We start from the raw sequence: 18,630 nt of genomic DNA, 5'->3' as shown, positions 1-18,630 counted from the left end.
ACCCTGCGATTCCTGCACCTCAGCAACTCCAGAATGGGGTCGGGTACGCCTGATCTTAACAGGGACCCATCCGTCGTCAGAGCTGTCGGTCAGGGAGCCACTGCTCTCTTCAGGTTCATATACTGACCCTGATTCTGCCAGTGAGGCTTCCCTATCGCTCTCTTTTGACATGGTCAGTATACTGTAGGCCTCTGAACTACTGTACCACCGTTTGGTCATTTTAGCAACTAAATTTACAGGTACAGTAGTGTGACTGACAGGTAAAAAAGCACCTGGTTGTCAATGACTATTTCAACCGCTACCAAAAAACTGTTAATGCTAGCAGGGATCAGGCCTGACTCTGCTAACACAGCGTTTTTGTGTTTTTTGGAAGTGACAGTCCTCTATTGATTACTGCACTTGCCTGGGTGGGGTGGGCTGGGTGGAGGGGTTAAACGCAGGTGCTGGCAGGAATCACTGCTGATCGTCCAAACACAGCGTTTTGAGAACCCTAAACTATCGCACACTAGTATAGTTCTGATCAGATCAGATATTGATCTGTTCAAACACTATACTTGTAATGGAAGTGTATGTGGTACTCAAGGGGTTAACTAATATTTCTAACTATGCGTCGGGGATCTGCGCTGTCCTAGACTGATGCTGACGCTGTCACCTGTGACACTAATAATAGTGATCAGAAAAAAAAACTGTACACTATAAGTAATACTGTGACAGGGCAATGAAGGGGTTAACTGGGGGTGATCAGGGGGTTAAATCTTTATTGGGGGGGCAGGTATCCTAAGCCTAAAAGGAACGGCCGCAAGCACTAAACCAGGTCACAAGTCACACCTATACAGGTATATAGGAAAATGCTATATACTGTATACAGTGTGTGTTGTGACAGGTGATGTGTGGGGGGGGGGGGTGCTTGGTGCAGTACTCAGTTTTGATCCTCTCTCTACTCTTGATGAATCCAAAAAGGATTTGGGGAGGAGAGAGCGGGTCTTTTCTGCGCCTGTGTTTACATTACACAGGCACAATCAGTAACTGATTGAGCAGGAACAATCAACAGGTCCAGGCCAAAAATCATTGGCCTGGACCTGATGACTGATCGGTTCTGAACCCTATCAGACCATCAGCGGGGCCGGGGGCGCGTGGGAGCATGCCCCAGAGCGCCAGGAGCGATCAACGTAGTACTACGTCGCTTTGCCTGTGAGCGGCTGCCTGCCGCAGTAAAACTGCGGTGGCCGGTTGTCATGCCCACCCATGACCCCAGGGATGCCCACCATAAACACCAGGGATGACAATCAGGGCTCAGGGAGCCCGCTAGTGCCCTCCCCATCAGTGCTGCCCACTAGTGCCCATCATTGCCATCTATCGGTGCCCATTAGTGCCCACCAGTGCTGCCTATCGGTGCCTATCAGTGCCACCTATCAGTGCCACCTATCAGTGCCTATCAGTGATACCTATCAGTGCAGCATATTTGTTCCACCCCATCAGTGCCTCCTCATCAGTGCCTGTCATTGCGGCCTCATCAGTGCAGGAAAAAACAAAATTGTACAGTATAACGTAAACAAAAAACTTTTTTTTTTTTTTTTTTCAAACTTTTCGGTCTTTTTTTTTTTTTTTTTGTTTAGCAAAAAAGAAAAAACCTTGCGGTGATCAAATACAACCATAAGAAAGCTCTATTTGTGGGGAAATTACATAAATTTGGTTTAGGTACAGTGTTGCATGACCGCGCAATTGTCGTTCAAAATGTAACAGCGCTAAAAGCTGAAAATTGGCCTGGGCAGGAAGGGGGAAGTGCCCTGTATTGAAGTGGTTAAAGGTGGGTGTGTTTTTTTTTTTTTTTTTTTTTGTCAAAGCTTAAGGCCCCTTTCACACAGGCGGACCGTTCAGATCCGCCTGTCCGTTTTTTTGGCGGATCTGAACGGTCCCCCCATGCATTCCTATGGGGCATCGGATGTCAGCGGAGACATGTCCGCTGACATCCGACCCGATCCGATCCGTCAAATCTGGACGGATGGAAACCCTATTTTCCATCCGTCCAGCGGATCGGATCGGATGGGATCGGGTGAGAACGGACTGACGGTCCGTTGACATCCGATTTCCCCCATAGAGATGCATGGGGAACTGTCAGCTGTGTCTCCGCACACAGCGCGGAGACACAGCTGTCCTCCTGCTGCTCAGCAGGGGATCGGCGGCTCGATCCCCCGCTGAGAAAAACGGAATCCGTCCAGCGGACAGAGTGTGTGAAAGAGCCCTAATTGAAAAAGCTGAAGACAAAGATGATTGGCTACCATGCACAGCTGCACCAGATTTTGCACTCTCCTGTTTTAGGAAATCAACCTCTCTGTTGTCAGTATGCAAAAGGACAGCTACTCGGCACATGACACAGAAGCTGATTTACTAAAACTGGAGAGAGCGAAATCTGGTGCAGCTCTGCATAGAAACCAATCAGCTTCTAGGTTTTATTGTCAAAACTTAATTGAAGAAGCTGAAGTTAGAAGTTGATTGCCTACCATGCACAGCTGGACCAGATTTTTCTCTCCAGTTTTTTAGTGAATCAACTCCAGAGGACCTGGGTGATCACTGAAGAAATACTGATGGTCCGCTTCCACAGCAGTCCCACCCCAAGGAATGGAATAAGTGTACATTCATTGATGCAAGCTGGACCAATGTAACTATGCAATAAAACCTTTTCTGGAGTCCAACTTATAAAGCTGTCCTAGGTATCTGAATTTTTTTATAAAATTCCCTGTACAGCAGGACTCGGGACGGGATATGAAATACTTTGTGGTTCTATTGCATAGTGCGGTCCATAGATTACTGTAAATATGATAACCTACTAACACATGGATGTATCAGAAATATGTCTACATAGAAGCAGGGTCTTGCTGGCAGAGGGTGGCTGAAAGATCCTGTGTATTTACTGTACGCATGCAATGTTTTGTGGCAGATTTACTCATGTACAGGGACCCTATTGGCAGCAGCTGCTAGTGCTAACTTGTCAATATCAACAGTGTGTAACCTGTGATACTTGCTGAATACACATTGTCAGTCTGAATGAGTCATTGAGTCACCCACAGTGCATGGCCAGAATGACCTCGGGCAGTCATTTATAAATCGCTATCTAATCTATCGGTGGCTTCCAATAGGGTTTCTGAATGCTTCCTGCTTGTACACAAGCATTAGCACAAATCTTTACATGCATACAGCAAAAATATGGATGATAACCGCTCTGACGGTATAGAACCCTTTACGCAAGGTTAAACCGTTTTTCTTCTAATTTTAGTGAATGGCTGCGAATACTTTTATATTCCCTTTTGCTGAATAGTTTGTCACCAGTACAGTATTTGTACATTGATATCCTATCCCCTCTCAAGCATCTCTTCTCCAGAAAGGATAAGTTCAATGCTTGTAGTCTTTCCTCATAGCTGAGATCCTCCAGTCCCTTTATTAGCTTTGTTGCCCTTCTCTGTACTCTCTCCAGTTTCAGCACATCCTTCCTGAGGAGTGGGAACTAGAACTAGACGGCATACTCAAGATGCGACCAGACCAGAGTCTTTTAGAGTGGGAGAATTACCGTTTTATCTCTGGAGTGAATCCCCCTTTTTTTTTTTTTTTTTTTAATGCATGGCAGTATTCTGTTGGCTTTGCTTGCAGCAGCTTGGCATTGCATGCAATTGCTGAGCTTGTCATCTACTAGGACCCCCGTTCTTTTTCCATCTTGGATTCCCCCAAAGGCTCTCCCCATAGTGAGTAACTTGCATTCGTATTTCTGGCACCCAGATGCATTACCTTACATTTTTCAACATTAAACCTCATTTGCCATGTAGATGCCCACCCCCACTATTTTGTTCAGGCCTTCTTGTAAGGTTTCCACATCCTGCGTAGAAGTTATTGCCCTGCTTAATTTAGTATCCTCTGCAAATACGGAGATTGAGTTGTTTATCCCATCCTCTAGATCGTTTATAATTAAATTTAAATGGGATTGGTCCCAGGACAGATCCTTGGGGGACCCCACTTTCCACACCAGACCATTCCAAGTACTCCCCATTTATCACCACCCTTTGGACTCGCCCCTGAAGCCAGCCTTTAATCCAGGTACTCACCCTATGGTCCATACCTACGTATCTTAGTTTGTACAGTAAACGTTTGTGGGGAACTGTATCAAATGCCTTTGCAAAATCCAGATACACCACATCCACAGGCCTTCCTTTGTCTAGATGGCAGCTCACTTCTTCATAGAAGGTTAATAGATTGGTCTGGCAAGAGCGATTTTTCATTAATCCATGCTGATTACTACTAATGATACAGTTTTCCTTACTAAAGTCTTGTGTACATAGTCCTTTATTATCCCCTCCAAAATCTTGCAGACTACTGATGTTAGGCTTACAGGCCTGTAGTTCCCAGGGATATATCTCTGCCCTTTTTTTAAATATTGGTACCACTCTGGCTTTTTTTCCAATCAGCTGGCACCATACCCGTCTGTAGACTATCCATAAAAATTAGGAACAATGGTCTGGCAATCACCTGGCTGAGTTCTTTAACCACTTACAGATGTGTATTTACATCAGCCTAGCACTAAGAAGTAGCTGGGGAGAATGACAAATGGCCACATCGCTGGAATGAGGGGCTGATTATTTGTTCAGTTCTTTAACCACTTCCCGACCGCCCACTGCAGTTATACTGCGGCAAGCAGCCCCCCCATGCGCAAACAGACGTAGATATACGTTGGTCATATGCCCGTAGCTAGAATGCGAGCGCGCGCCGTTGGCAGCGCGCTCCCGCCCCCATTCGGCAGCAGGGATGCCGATGCACGGGGCAGGTGGCTCCGATTGCCGCCTGACACGCGCGATCGCTCCCCGCAGAGAGAGGACGGGCAGCTGTTGTAAACACAGCTGACCGTTCTTCTCCCTGGAATGATCAGAGCGCCTGTGATCCTGCTATATAGGAACACAGGTCTCTGTGATCATTTCACAAGCCCCGCCCCCATACAGGTAGAAACATGCCCCTAGGTACACATTTAACCCCTTGATCACTTACTATGTTAACCACTTCCCTGCCAGTGTAATTATTACAGTAACAGTGCATATTTTTTAGCACTGATTACTGTAGTAATGTCACTGGTCCCCCCCAAAAGTTTCAAAAATGTCAGTCAGGGGTTTGATCTGTCTGCCGCAATGTCGCAGTCCCGCAAAAAATCACAGATCGCCGCCATTAAACAATAACAATGACATAAATCTTTTCCGTAGTTAGCAGACGCGATAACTTTTGCGCAAACCAATCAAAATACACTATTGCGTTTTTTTTTTTTTTTTTTACCAAAAATATGTAGCAGAAAACAAATTGGCCTAAAATGTTAAATTTAGATTTTTACATTTTTTTTTTTTTTTTTTTTTGGGGAATGTTATATAGCAGAATATGAAAAATATTGGCTTTTTTCCAGAATTGACGCTCCTTTTATTTTTGAAAAAAAAAAATCGCACAGATGATCAAATACCACCAAAAGAAAGCTCTGTTTGTGGGGAAAATAGGACCTCAATTTTATTTGGGTACAGCTTCGCATGACCGCGCAAATTGTCCGTTTACAATCTTGCAGTACCGAATCGCAAAATATGGCCTGGTCATTAAGGGGGAAAATTTTCCGGTCCAGAAGTGGTTAAGGACCCTCGGGTGTATTCTTAGCTGTAATATAGGGAGTGCGCAGTGGAGATGTATATTGATGAACATGAATATTCTGTTTAACCAGTTCACATATAAGTTTCTGATGGTTATTTAGTAATTTGGCTGGAGTTTTATAATTGAAAAAAAAAAATAAATACATAGCAAACATGTCATAGGTAGGTACTAATTTGGTGTTGTAAATGTAAAAATTAAACTGAAATTTCCTGTATAAACCTAACTGTATGTATATTGTACGAATGCATGTATTTCCAAGCTAAATGCAAAAATCCTGGAAGTTTTTGAAGTTGCTTTTAGTAGCCATTTGCTGCTTGGTTTTTATTTCATCTGCCATACAGATGTCATGGGGATCTGTTTGGATATTGCCTTCATCGTTTTCCTGGGACTTGTGATATTGGTCCCATTTAGTGAACTTTGGTAGAAATCGCCTTGAAGATTTACTGCACAATTGGAGTGGACACCGTATACATGTGACTATGCTATATAAGATCTTTTGTTTTAAATACACACTTGTCCATTTTTATCTTAGTTACAAGCCCCTTGTCGAGTTCATTGACTCCCAGTTTGAAGCCTACTTGCAGGAAGAGCTGAAGATTAAGCGAGTTCTTCATAGCTACCACGATTCTCGTGTTCATGCGTGCCTGTACTTCATTGCCCCCACTGGCCATTCCCTGAAATCTATAGACCTGGTCACCATGAAGAAACTGGACAGCAAGGTCAGTGTTCGGAAAACAGACTAAGATTGCATAGCCGTCTCCTATTTAAATTATTGTTGTTATTACACAGGACTTGTATAGTACCAGCAGTTTGTGTAGCACTTTACAAAATAAAAGAAGGCAGTACAATTAAAATACATTTCAATACAAGAGGGTTCAGAGGGCCCTGCTCATGTGCTACACTATTCGCCATACATGCGTTAACCACATAGGAAAGTAGAAGTACTGTAGATAGAGTAAGGAGCACCTACATTTCTTTTTGGTTTAGCCATATGTACTGTATAATTATAAAAACAGGTGTATATCATCTTAACGTGTCAAGAATAATATCCACAAGCAGCGCCGCTTGTGGATATTATTCTTGACACGTTAGGATGATCTACACCGGTTTTATGTTTAGGCAGCAGCTGTTTCTTATTATTTTAATTACTATTGAAACTATTGAATCATTTGTTCATTAATGATTCCCTAAGCGCTGGGTGATTGAGATCGGTGTGTGGTCACTTATAACTCAGTCCTCTTTTTTCATATATACTGTATACCTAAACCGTTTTTTTCAGATCTGGGCATGGGATGTTTATCTCAAGCAGCTTAGATAGTGTTTTATAAAAGAAGTGACCATCTACATGTTTTACATATGATAACTGAGCTAGCTAATCCAGTAAACCTAATTATGACCTCTAATGTTAAAGTGGGAGTAAACTCCCATGCATGAATTTTACCTATAGATAAGCCTATAGTAAGGCTGTGCCTTTGCCACCACCTCGGGATCACAGTGGCATTTCATTCAATTTGGCTCCATCAAAATGCAAGTATGTATTCCCAGCATAGGGTCCTGCATATGTCTTCATACTTTATTAGACAATATGGTGTGTGTGTGTGTGTTTGTGTGTGTATATACATACATACATGCATACATACATACATACACATATATATTTTTTTTAAATAATTAACATTGATACTCCATGTACTTTTCAGACCAATTGATGAGCAGATTCTCCTGAATAAGTGAGCTATGTTTCTCACGATACACGTCGAGTTCTATGATGCGCCAATTCAATTATGCATTGTGTTTACTGTACTTGCAAGCATACTTTTATTCATGTATGTACGTGTGGTCATATATTATGATTTGTTACATTTTCAATACATTGGCCCCTCTGTGTTCACCTCAATTTAAAGTCCCAGGGCATCCTTCTCTCCTGTTTTGTATTGTTACTAGGAATGGAGGTGTTCACTGATAGTATCGGACCTTTTTATCCCTGTCGCAGCCTATGATGAGGCTTACCTATAGTTACTGTAAATATCTCCTAAACCTGCACAGTTTAGGAGATATTTACTGTACATGCAGCTGGTGACGTCACTGGCACATGTGCTGTAAAGGAACGGCTTACTCGCGCTGTTCCTTCAGATACCTGTAAGTCCTGTGCCATAAACGGTGGCTGCCGCGCACATACGCGGGTGTGACGTCATTGCCGCTTCGGCCACTCACACAGCCGGAGTCTTTGAACCTGAAGGAAGACCGGGTGAAGATTGAAGCTCCTTTAGTAATGACAGCTCACTGCGGGAAGGTTTTCTTTTTCAGAGAATGTGTCACATATAGTGCTAGTATGCGATGCATACTAGCACATTAACCATTAACCAGGTTTAAAAAAAAAAAAACACCTAGCGGTTTACTACTGCTTTCAAAGACAATCGTTCTGTGAATATGTTTTTTTTAACTATGGTTATGATGGGCTAAACATCTATACAATTCTTACTTCGTATGGTGCTTTTTTTTACAGAAACAAATGGCTGAGACTTGGACCTCGTGCTCACCATGTGCACAGAGTGAGTTTTTCTGCAGATGTTTTTTCTTTGTGCCCTGTTCATACCACAACGCTGTATCATGTGAAGATTATTATTATTTTTTTTTTTTCCCGTGCAGAAATCTACAATGTGTATGCAGCTTCTGCCTGTATATATTTAAAAAAAAAAAAAAAAACTGATGTGCATAGGGCACATAGAGAACAATTTTTATTTTTTTTCTTGTGCCCTTGCAGATAATTTTTGTTGCATATCTCTGGCCAGAAAAAAATCAGCTTGTGATACCAGTGTTGAACAGGACATACAGGTGTGAACAGGACACACAGAAAACCGTTTTTTTCTTTGTGTCCTTGCAGAGACGTATGTAATAAATACGCATGTCTCTGCACATGGTGTGAACAAACCTATGCAAGTCAAATCCACATGTTTTTCTCATCGGTTTTTATGCGTCTATGGTGTCAACGAGGCCTGGTTCTAAAGCCTTGGTGTTTTTTACCTTCATGCATTCCCTGCTTTAGGGTAAAAAACGCCCCACTACCCCCAGCCCCCTCTCCCACAAAACACTTACCTGAGTCTGTCAACGATCCTGCTGTCCTTGCTTCAGGTGTCTTATCTCCCTTCTCCTTCTTCTCACAGGGACACTGGCTTCAGCCATTGGCTCCTGCTGCTGTCAGTCAAATCCTGTGAGCGGGGGGTGGGCAGGGCTGAGCTACATTGTTTTCAATAGATGCACGCAGCCCCGCTTCGGATTGGGGAGGAGATTTCTATGGGGGAAGGGAGGGGCCAAGGGGGCCAATGGGGAACACTGCTCTGTGCAAAATCATTGCACAGAGCAGGCAAGTATATGTTTTAATATTTTAATCTAATAAAAATGCCTTTAGAACTGCTTTACTTAGGTTTACTTAGGTGGTGCCAGTGGAAAGATTGTATACAATGCTGAGACATACTTAAATATTTTGCCAATAACCAAACCGGTAGCAAAATATATTTCTTTCTTACTTTGCATTGCTATTGAAGAGAACCTTTCATCATACAAGTTCATCAGAAAAAAATGTCAACCACATTATATTTGCATTAATATATTTTGTGCATATTTACTGTTACCAGCAGACCCAGAACTGCCCCTTGAGTGACACTTTACAGCAGGGGTATTAAACTAAAATGAAAGGCGGTCCAGTCAAAAAAAATATTATTCCTTCTGTGGTCTGATTCTCATGTTTGTGCTATAGCTCAATCCTAGTATATATGTAGTCATTTTATGTCTATCAAAAATAAGCAGCGTACAAATTTTATAGTATTGCAAGAAATTTTTAACAATTTTTAGTAACTGCATTAAAGTTGTGGACAGTTTGAACTGGGATCCTCAGAGTGTCCCCTTACATTAGGTGTCCTCATCAGAGTGCCCCGTGTCAATTAGTGTGAGGCAGGCAGAGGGCGGGAGCCAAAGCAGTCAGTTTAGACAAAGTTCTACTTCTGGCCTTCTTTGACAATGAGAGTGGAACATGCACATGACCTCATTGCTTGTTAAAATGCTGGTGTTCCTAACAACCAATCACTGCAGAGGGAACCTGCACTGGTAACTGGATGGCCGGCAGTAAGGATTAAACTGTCCTCAGGTCAGGGTCTGGATTGCAGTCCACCATTTTAGTTATACATACTGTATAGTTTTTCCTTCTTTCCTTTCTCAGCAGCTACAGGAAACGTTACATAGAAAGGTGCTGGAAGGGGGAGCTGGGTCAGCACAAAGTAATTAGACACTCCCAGAAGAGTAGATGTAGAGGACATGTAAGGAGAGATGGGGCTGTTAGGGAATTGACTGTCCTGAAGTAGTCAAATTTTCTAGTAAGTTCAAAGGCACACTGAAAGTAAAGATAAAAATTATTTATGTAAAAAAAAAAAAAAAAAGTAAGCATTTAAAATGGCTGATTTTTCAGCCTTTACCTGCATTTTATAAGTTGCTGAACATGGCTCTTCCAATTTTTTTTCTTTAAAAAAAAAGCTGCCACACTACCTTGGAATCTTTTTAATTGAAAAATATAGAATATTTGAAGTAAATGCATATTTCTCTATCGCTCATTGACAGACGTAGTCCTCGGTGATACAGCACCTTCGGGTTATGTTGCCTCCACAGGAGCAGGACTAGACAGGAAATTAAAAAGCTCTGGCCACACCCTAGGGGCAGTCCCAGAGGGTATATCCTCTCTCTCTCTCTGCCTCAGTAAATCAGTAGTATGTTCCCCCTTTTCCCCCTGACGGGTCTTGTGGTGAACGCGGGCCCCTCTCTGTATGGTAAGATAGAGTCCCCCTCTATCCTATAACATGGCACAGATCCCCCTACTTTGAGTGTGATTTTATGTGCAAAAAGCCAGGAGGCTTGGTTTGGGAGCTAACAATCTAATTGTATACATGTTTAAAAGATTGTAATCAGTGGATAAGGTACCTACCAGTCAGAAGCCACGGACATGTAGACTGCTTTCCTAGTCAAATCTCCAGCTATAGCAGGCCTTCCGAACGGCCATGAGGTCCGCCAGGGCCGGTACCGCCAACCACGCCAAAAATCCCCATGCAGAGATAGTGTTGTGTGCCCTGCAGCACACCGCTATTCGGTACAGGCCGCCGCCATTTTTTTTGCTGGATTGCACGAGCCGCCATTTTGGCGTAGCCTCGTGTCTCCAGCATGGGGGCGGCCATGTTTGAGGTGATCCAAACACCTCGTCGAGCTAGGGGAGGCGCCGGAAGGCGTGCAGAGGGGCGGAGCCGCCTCCTTTCTTCCTTGGCAGCCAGCCAAAAGACTTCCTGTCTGTCAAGACAGCGCTGTAACCTGTTGCAGTTAAACTCTGAGCATCAAGTGGTGAGCCTGGGGGTCTATCTCTCTCTCTCTCTCTCTCTCGATCGATAGGGATCCCTAGCAGGTAACACTAAGGGGCTTTTGTGGCGCTAGGGGTCTGTGAAAAAAAAAAAAAAAAAGTTTTTTATTTTTGAAATATATTATCCGGGAAGTTACTGGAATAATCATGGACCCTGCCACACAAATTCCCCCACCTGTTTCCCTCGAGGGGGCCACGGGACCCGCCGGTGCACAGAGTGTAGAGGCATTTACAGCAATTTTGGAGTCTATGGTGGCTCGGGTGGAGGCGGCCTGTCAGGGACGAGGGTCAAGGAAGCGACCCCCGCCTACCCCTATATTATCTGACACCTCTGACTCAGATTCAGAGATGGTCACTGCAGTTGCAGGTCCCTCTGCAAGGGCTGTTACCTCAGGTAAAGCTCCCTCAGACAGTGAGGAGGACGTTTCTTCTCCCGCTATAATTCAGGAAGAAGCATTGGTGGACGCACTAGTTGTGGCAGTGCAGGAAACCTTAAAACTTGAGGTTTTACCGGCAGAAGCAACTGATACAGAGATTCCTTTTGGTACTAACAAGCCCATCAAAACGGTGAAGGTTTTTCCTGTACCCAAGTGTTTTGGTAACAAGATTAAAGGAGAATGGGAGCATTCTAAACGTACCTTTACTATTTCCAAGCATATTGCTAGACGCTATCCGTTTGAGGAATCCATCATTAAGAAATGGACGGTACCACCAGTGGTGGATCCACCTATTTCATGGCTGAATAAAGCCACGGTTATCCCAGTGGAAGACACTTCGTCCTTTAAGGATCCGGTGGATCGAAAGATGGAAGCAGAGTCCCGCACCATCTTCTCTCTGATAGGGTCTGCATTTAGACCAGTAATTGTTATTGGTCTAGTTTCCCAGACACTTACGGAATGGGCGAGATTGGTACGCCAAGACCTTAGGGGAAAAGATATTCCCCAGGAAACATCTGATTTGATGGTACAGATTATACAAGGGCTACAGTTTATCTGTGACGCAGCCTTGGACACTACTCCCCTATTAGGGCATGCATCTATGTCAGCGGTAATCCTCAGACGTGTGCTGTGGTTAAAATGCTGGTCAGCTGACCTAGGTTCCAAAAAGACCTTCACGAATCTCCCCTTTCAGGGGAATCGTCTATTTGGGGCCACCCTAGATGAAATCATTAAGGATGCCACTGGGGGCAAGAGCACTTTTTTGCCACAGGCTGCTAAAGCTAAGGGACCTCGCAACAAGCGAGGACCTTTCTTTACCGCCCATAAAGGGTTCGCACGCCCGGCTGGAACAAGCGGGAAAGGCAAGACTCCTCCAGGAGGGTTCAAGAAAGGCTGGTCGGACAAACAGAGGACCAACTCAGCCAAACCCGAAGCAAAGGAGTACACAGCCTGAAGGTGCGCCCCCACCCGGTTTGAGGGTGGGGGGACGTTTTCACCGGTATTCAGGACATTAGATCGAGCATCAACTACTACTACCGGTGCGATTCTTCCCTTCCAACATTTAAGTACTACAGGGAGCGGTAGTCACCGTTCCCTGAATAGATCTTTTCCTTTACCTTTTCCTAAGATTAGTCTCAATTCCCCACAGGAATCGGATCTGGTTGACCAGACAGGCCAAGAAGCCTCTAGCCGGGTGACTTCGGTCCCTGAGGTTCAACCAGAAAAGATCACCCTTCCTGATAGCAATCAGGTATCTGATAAATGTGTGGGAACAGAAAACGACCAGACTTTCTCGGATGGTCGGGGCCAGATAGCTCTAGGGACGCCTGGTTCAGATCCAGTCAGCACCAGTGGTCCTAGAAATTCTAGGCTGGCCTCGTCAAGCCGGCCTGGCCGACTTGGACAGGCTAGTCGCAGACCTTCCGTGGGAACTTCGTCTCAGGGAGTGTCTGTGGTCTCAAGGACCAATTTACCATCGTGCTTTACAGTCGCTGGTTTTAATGGCCTGGCCATTGAGACCCAAGTACTGAAGGACAGAGGTTTGTCAGCTTCAGTCATTCCTACCCTTAATAAAGCAAGGAAAGCGACTTCCAGCAAGGTCTATTATCACACATGGAAGACTTATATTGCGTGGTGCGAATCTTTAGGATTTCCTCCACGTACCTATTCGGTGACTCGAATATTGGCTTTTTTGCAACAAGGGGTTGAGCAGAAGCTAGCCTTGAGCACCATCAAGGGTCAAGTTTCAGCATTAGCAATCTTCTTTCAGAAACCTTTAGCTACCAAGTCCTTGGTGCGGAATTTCATCCAGGGGGTGCGGCACCTGGCTCCACCAGTCCGCGCGCCCTTACCGCCCTGGGATCTTAATTTAGTTTTGTCGGTTCCACAGAAACCTCCCTTTGAAAACATCAGGGAGATTCCCTTGTTTACTTTATCCCAGAAGGTGGCCTTCTTGGTGGCTATCACTTCTGCTCGCAGGGTGTCAGAACTGGCTGCATTATCATGCCAGTCCCCATACCTAGTGATTCATAGGGATAAGGTAGTACTTCATCCTAAGCCATCCTTTCTTCCTAAGGTGGTTTCAGATTTTCATCTGAATGAAGATATTGTACTACCTTCCTTGTGTCCTCAGCCCAAGCATCATCGGGAACATGCTTTGCATTCCTTGGATGTGGTTCGGGCAATCAGAGTATACCTGAAAGCTACGGAATCATTCCGTAAGACGGATTCACTTTTTTGTGATCACGGATGGCCCCAGAAAGGGTTTGCCTGCATCTGCCGCGACCATTGCCAAATGGATTAGACAGACGGTGGTACAGGCTTATTCTATTAAGGGTCAGAGTCCTCCGTTCCCTGTTAGGGCGCACTCCACTCGAGCGCTCAGTACTTCCTGGGCCTTTCACCATCAGGCGTCAGTGGTCCAGGTATGTAAGGCGGCCACCTGGTCGTCGGTACATACCTTTACAAAATTCTATAAAATTGATGTAACGGCATCGGCGGATGCCTCATTTGGCCGCAAGGTTTTGCAGGCCGCAATTTGAGGAGACCGGTGGTCTACCTCGAGAGTTTTTTTCTGTTTGAAAAATTTCTTTTTTGTTGAGTCTCATCATTAAGGATGAGCATTGTAAACTTCTAGTTGGCACCGGTTGGGCCTTCTAGATTGGGATTTGATTTCCATTTTCCCACCCCTCATTTGTGATACTGCTCTGGGACGTCCCGAAGGTGCTGTATCACCGAGGACTACGTCTGTCAATGAGCGATAGAGAAAAATGGATTTTTGTAAAATCTTACCGTAAAATCCTTTTCTCTTAGCTCATTGACAGACGTAGTCCCCGCCCCTCTGTTTTGGAGTTGGGTTGGGTTAAAATCTCTAAAGACTGCTTTTTGACATAACTGATTTGCTGAGGCAGAGAGAGAGAGGATATACCCTCTGGGACTGCCCCTAGGGTGTGGCCAGAGCTTTTTAATTTCCTGTCTAGTCCTGCTCCTGTGGAGGCAACATAACCCGAAGGTGCTGTATCACCGAGGACTACGTCTGTCAATGAGCTAAGAGAAAAGGATTTTACGGTAAGATTTTACAAAAATCCATTTTTTGAATAATTATGGGAGGGTTTTTTAAAAATGTTGTAAGTGACCTTCACGTTTTTTACATGCTCTCTTTTTAATATTTATTTTTTTCTTTTTTATTTATTGATTTTTAGATTGGCTACTAGAGAGAGTTCAGTGTAATCTCTCGCCTCTGAACTAAAATATCATCAGCACAGGAAGTGCATTGCTTTAGGTGTTGGACAGCTCATACACTTGCATTGTAAAAAGGAGCAGCAAAGCGCATCCGTCGTGTAGTATTGTATTGTATAGCAGGAATCAGATTTGGACACAGTATATGTACATATAATTATACACTTTGAAAAATAAAAATATAAAAATAAATAAAAAACACCTATCAATAAGATTTACCAATCACCAGATAAATATCAGAGAAGCTTTTAGGATGTACCTGGTGCCTAGTCTCTGTTATGAGATAGAAATCTAAGCCTTTTTGGTCTTCCCATAGGATGGTGCCCTGGGGAACCACAGAGGATACACATTGCAAAAGCTGTCTATCGTTTAACTTGGTTGCATCCTTCAGATTTCATAGTAAGCACTGGTTAGGAGTTGCAATTTTATTCACTGCTTTTCTAAATCATTTTACTGCGGATAATTACGCATACTATATTTGTAATTTGCAGTGTTGAACAATTTCATTTGAAACAAGCACAATTGTTTGTTTTTTTAAATTGATCATTTATCCCATTCAAACAAGCTCATTACCAGGCTCCTTGATGGTGTCATGAACGGTTGTACGTATGCGATAAAGGCCAGCAAATGCGTGATCCTAAACTGGGGTGTGTTTTACTTTTCTCTGCAGGTTAACATCATTCCTATCATCGCAAAGTCAGACTCCATTTCAAAAAGTGAGCTAACTAAATTTAAGATTAAAATCACGAGTGAGTTGGTCAGTAATGGTGTGCAGATCTATCAGTTTCCCACGGATGATGAAACTGTGGCAGAAATTAATGGAACAATGAATGTAAGTGTTCTCTAGACTGTTTTCTTTGATAAACTGTTACATTTACCTTGTCAGGAAGCATGTAAATATTTAAAAATGAATAAAATTGTGTGTGTGTGTGTATATGTGTGTATATATATATATATATAATATATTATAAAAAAAAATCTTATTATTAATCCATATTTGCATTGTTTTTTGTTATTGCAGTTTAACACTTTTTTTGGTTTCTGCAGGCTCACTTACCATTTGCAGTTGTTGGAAGCACAGAGGAAGCCAAAATTGGAAACAAAATGATGAAGGTCCGGCAATACCCGTGGGGCACTGTTCAAGGTATTTGGTTGACTGTCTGTTCAAGTCTGTAGACTTTTTTTTGCAGGTTGTGCCTGAATCCTCCATTTCCACATTGAAATATTTACATTGCTTGGCTCTGAATAAGTACCCTGCTACTGTAGACAATTGGCAACCTGTTGCAAACTAATGTTGGTTCGTGGGTAATGTTGTAACCTAAGAGGAAGCCCAAGAAAGTATTCAAATGAATGTGCTGTTCCAAAAAATATAAAATAGTTTTACATTAAACCCACAAGTAAACATTTTATTCTATTGCAGCCTACTGATTCTTAGATGTCATGGCCGCATTTTGTTTTTATTTTTTTTTTTATTTTTTTTTTTTTTTACTTTTAGTTTCACCTGGTGATCTGGTTTAGTTATCAGGCCAGTAAGTCTATTGTTCAACAGAACAAGCTATCCTGCAGATGTAGAATTTAGATGGCCGAGACAAAGCATTTATCGCTAACAGAGGTGCTTAAAAAAACACTTTTATTTATGTAAAACTGTTTCCCCCATAAGGAGAAAAAAAAACTGTTCCTGTAACTGCTTAAAAAGTTTTTGCTGGAGTTTGGTTTCAATTCGTTAGTGTATCTAAATCTGCTAGTACATCGAACAGTACCCTCCCCCTAGACTGAAAGTTCTGCTGTCTAAAGATGTCTCTGTTGCCTCTTCGTTGAATGTAGGCAGCCTAATACAGTAAGTGTTACTGGCCAGATCATCAGGTTAAAACCGAGGGAAAAGACATAAAAAAAAAAAATAGCCACCACATAAGCTTTGGTAAGCTGAAATATGTAAAATTTTTAGTTTTGGGTTTATTACCACTATAAAGTTGTAACACATTGCGTGCTATTTGAGATACATACTCGTGTGTACATTTAAACTTCTTATTACAGTATCTCTTTTCTTCCAGTTGAAAATGAATCACACTGTGACTTTGTAAAGTTACGAGAAATGCTTATACGGGTGAACATGGAAGATCTGCGGGAACAGACACACACGCATCATTATGAGTTGTACCGACGGTGCAAGTTAGAAGAAATGGGCTTCAAAGATACTGACCCTGACAGTAAACCATTCAGGTAATGATATTTTTTGCAGAAAATCATTCTCCCTAGTAGGGTCTTCGTTGCATCCTAATGTCGGGCACCCATCTTGGGACTGTTTCTGGACCACCCCAGTAGTCCTGCTGTGTTCTTTAGTAAACTGTTGATGAAAAGATTTTGTACTTGCCCTTTTTAGTTCATTGGTGGACACAATTAGATTTTTGTTATAGATGGCAATGCAGGTAGAAATGTAAATAAATGAATTGTCCCTGCTAAGGTGTCCTGTTCTTTCCTATGGCTTTGTATTTCATTTTTGTATTCAAGTACTGAGTACAATCTATAAATGAAATAATTGTGTCAGAAAGCACCAACTATGCAAATTGGGATGTAATTGGGTATATACCATCTGAACCCCTTTTTACCATGTGAGCTTTGTTTGGTAGGACTAATATACCTGGACCTAACCCAGCTTTTTTTTTAAATCATTGAATAAAAAATAAATGTATTTTCTGTATTTAGCCTACAAGAGACATATGAAGCAAAACGAAATGAGTTTCTGGGTGACTTGCAGAAGAAAGAGGAAGAAATGAGACAGATGTTTGTTCAAAGGGTAAAAGAGAAGGAAGCAGAATTAAAAGAAGCAGAAAAAGAGGTAAGGGGAACCCCACATCATTCTGAAAATGTATGGCTTTAATCCTCTGGATAAAAACCCAGGATTTGAAGTTTACAGGGTGGTGAAGAAGCAGTGGAACACTTGTAAAGTCATCACTCTACTTATCAGCAAGCGCTCTGTGTTGGACTGGAAGGATTGCAAGGACTGTAGAGCTCAACTGGATTACAATGCTGCCCCCTTCACTGCCCAAACTGAGCCATGCTATGCATGGGGTTACAAGAGGCTAAAGCATAGTACACACGGGCTGAATGTCAGACGGCATTGGCCAGTTCAATAGAAACAACTGGTTTCTGTCAATGGGGCTTGACAGAAAAAGGTCTGACGACCAGCTCCCAGTCAGCACTGTCAGCCAATGGCTGAGAGCTCTGACTGGAGTGTTCTGGTGGGGCACCCCCTGTCAGAACACAATAGCACATCAAGGGAGATCGCTGTACTGACATCAGGTAGTTAGTACAGTGGCTCCTCCAGAGCTGTCTTTTTTTTTTTTTTTTTCTTTTTCTTTTTTTCTGGGTTGAAAAAAAGAATAATGTGTACTAGGCCTAATAATAAAGCAAAAAAAAAAAAAGACCTCCGAAGCAGTATTTAAAAATATATATAAGAATGTTTCATTAATTACTCGCTCTAAATGAGGTCAGGTATCCGGTTATGCCTGGCAAGAATAATCAAGCTAAAGGCATTGCCCTGAACAGACAGTTGTAGTATGTAAAAGGCTTGAGTTCTTTTTACACATTACAATTGGTCTAAAGCAATGTTATTGATGTGACTAGAAATAAGGGGATGGGGAGGACCCTGAGGTAGGAAGGCAAAATAAAAACATCACAATGGTCCTAACCGTTCCCCACTGTACTAAATAAGTGTTTGAGTGCTCCAAATGGGAGAGATTTTCCATGATGCTCAACAGCACAGGAGGTAAGAATTCTTAAACCTTCCTCACTATATATTAAGTGTGTGTGTATATATAAGGCCCACGTGTTTTTTTTTTTTTTTTTCTTGAAATATAAATATATATTTTTTAATTATTTTTTTTTTTTTTTTTT

The 18,630-nt window shown here is 42.7% G+C and overlaps 1 protein-coding gene across 4 annotated transcripts in view; it reads left to right on the top strand.

Moving 5' to 3' along the window:
* The window catches only part of SEPTIN6 (septin 6), a 93,455-nt gene that overhangs the window by 41,631 nt on the left and 33,194 nt on the right, over positions 1–18,630 (top strand). For all 4 annotated transcript variants that reach the window (XM_082263511.1, XM_082263509.1, XM_082263510.1 and 1 more), the window contains exons 4-8: positions 6,197–6,383; positions 15,407–15,568; positions 15,784–15,880; positions 16,788–16,956; positions 17,440–17,572. In XM_082263511.1, the coding sequence (XP_082119637.1) occupies positions 6,197–6,383; positions 15,407–15,568; positions 15,784–15,880; positions 16,788–16,956; positions 17,440–17,572 (748 nt within the window). The remainder of the gene's footprint in view (positions 1–6,196; positions 6,384–15,406; positions 15,569–15,783; positions 15,881–16,787; positions 16,957–17,439; positions 17,573–18,630) is intronic.

This window comes from Pelophylax lessonae (genome assembly GCF_965119305.1).
Source record: "Pelophylax lessonae genome assembly, chromosome: 7".
Lineage (NCBI taxonomy): Eukaryota > Metazoa > Chordata > Amphibia > Anura > Ranidae > Pelophylax > Pelophylax lessonae.
This window is presented reverse-complemented; position numbering and strand designations above follow the sequence as displayed.